The 10,602-nt window shown below is 35.8% G+C and overlaps 1 protein-coding gene across 1 annotated transcript; it reads left to right on the forward strand.

The window, feature by feature from the left end:
* Positions 1-405: 405 nt before the first annotated feature.
* Positions 406-7,008, forward strand: LOC121430132 (lys-63-specific deubiquitinase BRCC36-like). The gene is made up of 6 exons (XM_041627410.1): positions 406-580; positions 3,248-3,367; positions 3,682-3,769; positions 4,238-4,391; positions 5,584-5,759; positions 6,517-7,008. The coding sequence occupies exons 1-6, from the start codon at positions 476-478 to the stop codon at positions 6,669-6,671; spliced, it is 798 nt and encodes a 265-aa protein (XP_041483344.1). The 5' UTR covers positions 406-475; the 3' UTR covers positions 6,672-7,008.
* The last annotated feature ends 3,594 nt before the right edge of the window (positions 7,009-10,602 follow it).

Genomic DNA, 10,602 nt, shown 5'->3' on the forward strand with positions numbered 1-10,602 from the left:
AATACAAACATAAACTGACTTCATCAATTTCATAACTTCATAAATGATACAGCATAATAATTCATAAATAAAACATCAAGGTACCATGAATAAATTAATCCATTCACTTTTCCACTTCACTGAAAGAAATTAAGAAAAATAATACAGAAAAAATATATAAACACACCCGCACATCCCACATGCAAAAATAATAAATCCTAATCATTGTATGGGGGAGGAGGGCTTCTTATATTAGAGGCAACTCCCCCCCCCCCCCACAAAAAAAACCGGTTCACGAAGAAAACAAGGCCCTCTAGCTAACGTGACGCTCAGCTTATCAGCAGCTGAGTCGAGTCGAGTCGAGTACGGTACCGGTACGGGTACGGTATACGAGTGGAGATCTCGAGATCAGTGATCAGCTCCGATAGCCGAATTTCGAAGAAAGTCAAATCTACACGGAAGAAATTTTAATGAAAAGTGCTATCAACCATTGGAAATGACTGCTACGGGGGTATACCTTGCGGCTGATGCCTTTATGGTGTGCCTCACCCATGCATTTTCTACCGAGAGAGAAGAAGTTATGGGTTTATGCATCGGAGAGGTGGGTTATTATTTATGCATTGTCCCATACGTTGATATTTGTGTAGGCCTAATTAAAAATAATATTTCACTCTTCATAGACACAGATGTACTACAGCATACAGGAAGCCACACCCATGGAAACTTTTGAGATGTGATTTCTCATTTCATAAAAGACAAGATCGTGAAGAACATATCGTTCTCTAGATCTGACTAACGAACGTACTTAGTACGTAGACCTAGAGTCGAATTCTTTTTAGTTTTTACATGTTTTATTTTTAGAGTTAGACAAGCCTGCTTTATCATGTTTATCATGTTTATTTTATTTTTAGGCAGTTTTTTGTTGGGAGGGCTGTTGAAATTTCACTGATTGATTTTTTGAATTGAAGATTTATTTTAATTGTTGAAAATCCTGTAAATAATCAAATTTGGAAACTGCATTAATATTTGAAGTGACAAAAAAAGAGTGTTTCACATTCCAATAAGAGTCACTAATACATTTGATGTTTGTCTTGAAAATATATTCATGCAATTATATATTTTTTTAAAACTTTCACATAATTTTCCATCTGTTTGTCTAAGTTATCTCTTCAATTTATCAAAATTAGATTGCTGCGTTGTTTTTTGCTGTGGGCAAGTCATAGTGGCAAATCGTTCATAGACTGTGTACAATGTATAGACTGTCTCCATACAGCGATTCGGACTATGTGAATAATTACATGAAAAATAATTCCTTCGGACTTTGTGCGGTCTTGGTTCATGATCGAATCGCTCCAGTATCGATTGAACACTATCAAGACTCTGCAATTTCATGCATATTCACGCAACGCTCAGAAACCCGGGAGTCAATTGACTTTTGCACGTTGTGATAGACTCTACAAACTCTAACGAACACGATGCCATATCGACGCCAATTCGTAATATTTTGATGGAAAAGCAAGCGTTAATAGAAATTTGCTTACCTGTTTGGTATCGGTGAGAAAATAGATCCTCCAAGAATACACTTGTTCACTGCAACCATCTTACCTGTGGGGAATCTACAGGTAGGACTATGGTATGCCAATGCTGTACATAGCACACACTTTGAAAAATCATTAAAATATCACTTTTGTGACCAATATTACTGATTTCCATACTGTTGCAATTTATTTTTTATTAGTAACTTGGTAATAATTTTTGTGTTCACCAGAGCACTCAAAAACTTAAATTTGGGGGATATTTTTGTGTACTCCCTCTATTGGTGGAAAGTAATATGGCAAAAAAAAATTATTTTTCAATCTCTATATCTAATTAAGAAAAAAATAATTTAAAGAATTAAATTTACATAAGAGCCAAGTTGCATGATGAATAGCTGTAATGAAAACTGACAATGTAAGAAAATCAAGCATTTGTCCCATAAAAAAAGAGAAATTAAGCCAAACAGTGCCACCATTATTTTGCCACACATGGAGATGTAACTGAGAACAAGGTTATATCATAACCTTGTTCATTGAATGAGTGCGAGAATACCTTTCATAATTCGTTTAAAATATAGGAAAGTGAAATTCTTGGTCGATTTTGGTCCGAGGTAGTAGAGAATTGCATACCAGTACTTATTTTTATGGAATACTGTGTGGGGAAATGGAAGGCGTGCACTGCGCATGCTTACTATATTTTCATTCATAAATTTGCTCTTGGCAGTGGCTGGATGACGTCATGTAAAAAGCAAAATGTACACGCCCACTAGCGACGAAAGCTCCACTATCCGTTCTACACTACCGGTATCTGCCAAGTGCTGTGCAAGTGGTTTGTTTTTTCAATCCAGTAACAGTATCGTTAAGAGCATGCAATAGATACACAAAATTGAAAAAAATTATCACTTTTAGGCAAAGAAATTTTAGATATATATTATTAACCGTATCAGATATCTGAGCAAGGCGACTTTAATACATTGCCTGCTTAAGATTTGGATCAAGTGGTCTGTCAATAATTTTCAATTTGTTTACCCACGGACAAAATTTATTGACCGCTCAGGAAAGTCTTTGGGAAAATGCATGGAAATGTAGCGGGCAATCAGGCAGAGCTAACATCTGGGTATTCTACGTTTTTGTACGCACCCTTGAACCACGCGGTGCCGTACGTCAAGATGAGACAAAGGGCTGGATACTGCGTCCCCAGGCCAGGGACGCGTCATGTTAATTACGTAATGTCACAATGGTAAAATTCAGAGGACATGTCTGCTCAACATAGATTCCCATTCTTAAACTTTAAAATATCTACATTTTCACAACTTTTGCTCTACATGTTTGATATGGTTGATAATAGCAATATTGACTTACCTGGGAGCGAAAGGACATATATCACTCTCACTAGATTGAAATCATCCTCGTATGACTCGGGTGATATGAATAGAGTTTGGGCGATATTTGTCGTATCGCCCCAAAGCCAGTCAATATGGCTTTATTATTATGATGTGATATTGGATCTATCTGATGTTAGTTCTAGATCTTTTTGAACTCTCTCTTTTCATTATGATACGATTGGACATGAGGTCCAGGGTGAAAGGCCACAGAGGTAATTTATTAATTTTTATTTTTGAGTCAGATGAGTAATTGTTAGTATTCTTGGCCTATTTCTTTTTTTTTTTGGGGGGGGAGGGCTTATATCCTTGGTATTTTACCCATTTGTTTTCTTATTTTTTTCATTACAGATTGATACAAATAAGATTGTTCATATTGTATCTGTCATCATGTTACGCAGATCTGACAAACGGAAAGACAGGGTAGAAATATCTCCAGAGCAACTCTCATTTGCAGCCTCAGAAGCAGAGATATCCTTTCAACATCAAGTTTGAAACATAAATGCCAGTTATGGTAACGATCTCAAAATATGTTTGAACAGAATCCAATAAAATGGCCACCAAGTGTTTATATTCTTTTCTATTCACTTTTGCAACTTGAAATATTGGTAATGTAAAGAAGAATTACTCTTTCAGATAAAAGCTTTTTGAAGGCACAATTTCTATTCTGGCTATTTACAGAGTACCTTCTCTGTCAGCATATTGTTTGTTTTAGGTGGCTTGTCACACATGGACTTCATAGCATCTTCAGAAAAATGTTGACATTCCTTGACAGCCATATGAACAGATTAGCCCGAGAGATGAGTAGACCGCTTAGGGTAGTTGGTTGGTATCATTCGCATCCTCACATCACAGTGTGGCCCTCACACGTTGGTGAGTAAAGTAAAACTAATGAAGGGGGTGGGGTGGTGAGGAATGTGCTGAGGTCATTCAAGCCAGACCGATTATGTTAAACTTTTCTTTCGTGGCATGGATCTTTAACCCACTGATTTTGATTTTTTCCATTCCCATAGGCTTAAGGCCAGCTCCTCACAAATATGGAGTGAATTTAATCTACTTTTTAATGTTTATTTTATGTAAGTAATTGAAAGACTTGAGTGAAATAATTTTAGAAAGTAAATAAAAGGAATAAACATAGGAAATTTCAAATGAGAAAGTGCTCTAGATGGCTGACATGTGTATATATGACTAGTTTTATTTCTTCCCTTTCTTTGTTTGCACCCCTTAGATGTTCAAACTCAAGCCTTATAACAATTACTTGATAAATGTTTTGTGGGTTTGATATTCTCATGTAATAATGATAACTCCATCTATTTCTTGTCGTTTGTTTGCACCCGTTAGATGTTCAAACTCAAGCCTCTTACCAGTTACTTGATGAATGTTTTGTGGGTTTGATATTCTCATGTTTCAATGATGATAACTCTACCAATCAAGGTCTGATTCAAGTCACATGCTTTCAGTCTATCAACCAAAGCCCGGAAGGAGAGGCACCTCAGTAAGTTTCGATTGCATTCTACAGTGCATCCCACCGAAAAGAAAACCTGTTTTCAGAGATAGATTCACAATTGTTATTACGTTCTTACTATGAATTTGAAGAAAAAAAGACATGGGAATCCCAGTGTCCTTTTCTCTGGGACAGATTTTCACAACCTAACCCAGTATGACAATAATAATGATAATAAGATGAAAAGATTTCTAAGCACTGCATGCTATGTCGTGTACAATTACCTGATGTTATCGTGGCTACGCTGATCTTGGGGTTGAGCATTTGAGGAATTCCTTCCTACTCGGTACACATTCACAACACTTGGGTGGAGAGTGGCAAAGGTAGATAAAGCCTTGTAGAAGGATTTGAGTGCTGTGGTAGGTTTTGAACCTCTAACCTTCCGCATAGTCTGTAGACTTATCTGTTGAAACACAACACCATGATGCGTGCTCTTCTTATCCTTGAGCAGTATGGCCAATTTGCCCAAGTCAGAAGTTATTGTATATGGACAAGAAGTATAAAGCTCCCTACATACATGTACATGTAGGGTATTAAAGTATGATGTCATAATTTGTATGCCCTCACAGATTTAGTCTTGAGGGGGCATCAAAGAGTTTGATATTCCAAACAAAATAAGCTTCGGCAATAATTATCTTACTCAGTAAATCAGTAGTCATTAATTTATCTTTTTTTAATTCTTGGAAGTCAAAATTCGAATGATAAAATGTGAAAGAATATTTAGACATATGGCATCATCAGCTTGCCCATTGCTAATTCATCTGGACATGCATTAGAATTGTTTCCAAAAGAGCATGAAAAACTTCAAAATGTCATAATTTTTGCAATTTCTTGCCCAATTTTGATCAAATCAACTGTTTTCTTTTTCTCATTTTACTTTATCCATTCTAAACAAATTATTGCACACCTGCTCTTAAAAGAAGAAAAATTTTAGTTATCATGAACAAAACAATATTGATGGATTTTATATTACCGGTACATAACATATCAAGCAGCTGTTCATAGATATCACGATGTCACAAAATACAAATCAAAATCTTAAAAAGTTCTTTAACTTTCTTAATCTTGTATTATAAATTTCCTCAAACCTTCACCAATATTCTAAATTATTGTTCTGATGTTTTTTAGAACAAACTTTTTTTCAGGATAGACTGCTCCTTTAATAGATTTCCTCTTTCTGTAGGTATGAGCGGCTGGAGATCGCCCTCCATATCATCCCACAGCAGACCTTTGGCCGGGCGTGTCTCGATGCGTTAGCTGAGTTGCCACGGATACTGACCATGGAAGAGGGAGAAGCCTATGCTAAGGCCAGTGAGGCAACGCAAGGTCACCTCTTAACAGCTATACACAATGGAGCAGGTAAGAAGGCAACTGTCTTTATACATATAGTTGTCCAAATGTCCAAAGAGGATAAACTGAAATTTGCATGGTATTTTGAACATACATATTACACAAACATACATTATGAATTATTATAGTCAAACACTGATACAAGAATATAAATCATTGCCTTTTGCCGTACAGACAAGGATATACAGTTTAGGATATTATTATCAGATCACTTTTCTACTGAGCTTCCTTACACCAGTCTAATGATTATTATTATACGCCCGTCCTACGGGACGTAATATGGTATCATGCTCGGTGTCTATCCGTCTGTAAACTTTTCCTTGTAAATGCAATAACTTCAGTTTACCTTAACCTCAGCTCATATCATTTGGTGTGTATAATTTGATACTAGCATGTATCCCAAGAAGCCTATTGATTTTGAGGTCAGAAGGTCAAAGGTGAAGTTGCCACCTTCCACTTTTCTTGCTTGTCATTTCCCGCTTCCAGGCGTATTATGTGCTCAACTTAGCGACACTCTTGTTTTTAAATTTGGACTAGGAAATGAATTGTTTATGTGTGAAATGATAATTGATATGATTTATTAATATGATTATTCTTTCTCTTTTCCTCCTTTTCTCTTGCATTTTTCCCTATTGTCCTATTTCTCTTTCTTCATCTTCTTCTCCTTCCCCTTCTCATCATCCTTGCCCTTTTCCTTCCCTCTCTCCTTCTCCCCCTTCTCTTTTCTCCTCCTCTCCTCCTCCATCATTCATCATTACTTATTCAGTGTACACAAAATCAGTTTGTCACCAGCTGGAGAGATTGACAGGGCCTTTACTGCAGACATTGGAAAACAGACTTGAAAAAAACATGCAACTTATTGAGGACATGGAACGAGAAAAGAAACAATTAATGGAAGAACTCAAATCTGGTAGCTCATGAACGTGAATCCTGCCGACAATGCTGTTTCTTCATATGAGGATCTATGGACCTTTGGAATTTTTGTAGCCCAAAGTCCAAGACTTTGAACCACAAGGCCCAGGGTTAGAATCCCAATACAGGCACTCGCGTCCTTTGACAAGGCATTTATCTACTTTTGCCACTCTCCACCCAGTTTAGGTACATGGGTACCTGGTAGAAAGAAATTCCTTGAATGCTTGAGCGGTTGACAAGAGTAGCCATACTAAAGGCAGGTCAATAGTATCCAGTGCTTAGAAACATTGTTTTAAGTGCTATAAAAATTTGCATATTATGATTATTGGGCAAGTCCAAGAATTCGCGCGTGTTACGTATGGGACATTTCAGAGGCTTTAATGACCTGAAAAATAGTGTTAATTGACTTTGATTAGATTGAATACCCTCATGATGGTAGACATCTAGGAGAAGAATAATCATGCAAAAATGGTGACATATAACATTGACCTTGACCTTTTAGAGAGAAAAGATGGGCTGTTAGGTATGAGGCGCAGAAAAAAAGACAATTTTTAATACATTTTTTTTCATGTTGAGAATTCTCTGAAAGTATTTCATTTCACAACTTGTAACTTAGTATGATAGAAGTCACACTACTCTAGTATATCTAAGACAAGTTTCATGTCATAAGCAAAATCCCTCTAATTACAGACTCTAATTAAACAAATTAATGACATGTTACGTGTGGGACAGTTACGTGTGGGACAGTTACGTATGGGACTTTTTGTCCCCATAGAGAACATACACAATTTTCCCCATAATTCAAAAAACTGAAATCATTTAAAATATGGAAATAACAAGAGTTTCTGTCTTTTAAAATGTTCTATTGAGACATATCTGATATGACTGAAAGGAAATCAGCCATTTCAACATTTTTTTTCTTGTTTTTTATGGTTTCATGAATTTCTTATGTATTTCTATTGTTTTCTATTTTTTCATATTTTTTCATGTTCACAATTTTTTTGCTTCAATTGTTTTCATTAATCAGTATTCATAACAAATCAGACTTTGAAAACTAAAGAAAAGGTAAATTATCACTTTTTAGAGCACTCTTGAAATTCGTTTTTTTCCATTCACTTTGTACACAAATCTCCCCATTGACATTGTGTGTAAATGTCCCATAAGTAACATGTTGTCCCATACGTAGCAATTTTCTAATTAACTTTTAATTAAAAGGTAAAGTCTATTTTTGAAACTTTTTGGGGTATAACATTTTTATACAAAATTATAAATTAGAACTTCACAGAGATGCTACAATTCAGGTCTTGTATTATTAAAAAAAACTTTAAAAAACATCCTCAAAATGTTACGTATGAGACATTCCATCCTTGGACAAGAACTAATTTGCATAATTAATTAGATGACACCACTTTTTTCGCCAAAAAAGTAATAAGATGTTAGGGGGTCCATGTCCCACCTGACTAAATCTCACAAGTTTTGTTTTTATTTTCTATGAGTTTTTTTATAATTGTCCCATTTTACCAATTATGCAAATTAGGTGCCCCAAATTAGCATAAATATGCATATTATCAAATTTTTCTTAATGAAATTTTAAAATTCAGCTTTTGGGCTTTCTTACCCCACCAAAGATAACTTCTTAAATTAAAGATGAAATTTTGCCTTCGAGGGTGACCTTTTCTTGGACTTAGCATATTATTCATATTACATGTAATAGTTTAAACACAATCTTTTAAGCCTGGCTCACACCGTTGCATCTTGCTGTGTATTGCTATGTGAGCTATTTACTATGCAGTAAAATGTTCTGCAGCAATCGCACTCTTATGGATGAGCTTATATGACACTGAACACAGTAAACAAGGTGATGCAAGCACAAGGGAGGCAAGCCAGGCAGTTGGCCTGCGTACACGCTGCTTGATGTTGTTTATCCTTTCTCGTATGGGTTCTGGTTGCGTTCAGCTGTGTATGTTTGAACAAATTTCAAACTTGCGCGAGTTTGAACACAAAGCCTCTGCATTAGTCTGGATACTGACTTTGTATTGGCTTACTTTGTTGCGTTGTGTTGGACGGCATTTATATGCGTTCAATCAATACACAACTGAATGCAAGCCAAAAATCTAAAGGGTTTAAGGTGTGGACCAGGCTTTCAAGATAGTTGTCATTGGGTATATTGGTATGTGTATTAATGCAGTCCTGACTGCAATGGTTGTCAAAGGAATAGTCGTCATAGGGGCTCTTCAGAAATCTAGCAGGTTGAATGAATCCTGTCAATGGATATCTCCTTTATTAAAGCAATCATGACGTCAGTGGATGTCATCAAGTTGGAAGGATAGTGTATATCAGAATGGACATTCTTAATAAGAAGCCATGACGTCAGAGACTATAGGCACACCATACAGTATATAATGAGACGTGGTGTAGGAGGGAATAGCCAAGCTTGTAATGCATAGTTAGATTCCCTGGAATAAAAAACTAATGGTTGAAAAAAGATAGAAAAGTCACAATATCTGCCAGAAAGTATAAAAGCCACCAGATATCTTCCCTATATTTCCCCTTAGTGGAGAAAGTGCATACATGGGGTGTGGACAAGGCAGCCTGATGACTTGGGAAAAACAAAATTTTAGAAGGGATAGGAGCCTCCATTCTTATATTTGACTTTCTGAAGCTTTCTACAGTGGATTTTTTAAAACCTATCATTGCATTAGACTCTGCCTGGTGACACTCTTTCAATATTCAAATATACCAGGCTTTGAGTAAGTACAGCGGGAATTATTCATCCGAGGTTGGACTGGCAATACTATTTTTTCCCTCGGGGAAAATAGTGATTTTGCCAGTACAACCGAGGATGAATTATTCCCTCCAATACTTTCGAAATAAAGGCCTGGTATATTTATTTTATATCCTACTTTAATTGAGTAATATATAGATCTTGATAATCTAGTTCTTGTACTCGTAGTTCATCCTTTTTTAATTCTAAACCAAACCAGCTGCGCTGACTGACCTACTTTTCCTGAGGCCACGTGAAACGCGTATTAGTGCTTGCGCCATCATAATCTGTGACGTCACATCGATGATGGAATAGTCGACTATACCATCATTGACGTCACGGAATAGCATTTTCTTCGATGGGCGTTTCATTTTCGATATCATCGCAAAATAGTGAGAATATGGTTGGTCACATGATGCTATTTAAACCAATCAGCATACATGTTTTGATTTATGTAGAATATGAAATCCATTATTTGTCTTTGCCATGCGACTACTAGGCTGCTCTCATACTTCTATTAAGTACTATGTTTGTTTTTATTAATGTTTGTTATTATCAAGTATGAGAAACACAATATGAGAAAATGTTATATATAGTCAATAAAATATAATTTTTAAAATGATTGTAAAACTACTTCAAAAGAACCGATTCTCATTTTGTCAATTTTGATTCTGCTTGCTGCTTGATTAGACGGATGTTGCAAGAAACATTTTACAAACAATTACAAATTTCAGTTGCAAATTTACAAGTGATAAGGTCATATTGACTAAAGCTAATCAATGAAATTCATACTTTGAGATCCAGGAAACAGACCAGCAATCAATTTCAAATTTGTGATTAATTTAAAGGCATGATTCATTTTATGATCTATTCAACTTTGATTTGCAATTGATTGTAAGTTTCATGCAACACCCATTGGAATAGTAGTTACAAATCGTGTGAGGAGAGGAGTTTTAAGGTGAATTGCAGAGAATTTGAGATATCTTCCCTAATAATAGAAATAACAAAAAGGAAGGATGGTAGGGTAAGGACAGTAGGAAGGGGATAGACTAAACAAGGAAAGTAGTGAACAATGGCAGAAAAAATAATTCAAGAGAGATGGGAAGAAGGAATATATTGGGAAAGGAAAAGAGAATATGAAGAGAGAAGAATGATGGAAGTGAGTAAAGGAGAGAT

Source organism: Lytechinus variegatus, chromosome 16, assembly GCF_018143015.1.
Source record: "Lytechinus variegatus isolate NC3 chromosome 16, Lvar_3.0, whole genome shotgun sequence".
In the NCBI taxonomy this organism is placed as follows: domain Eukaryota; kingdom Metazoa; phylum Echinodermata; class Echinoidea; order Temnopleuroida; family Toxopneustidae; genus Lytechinus; species Lytechinus variegatus.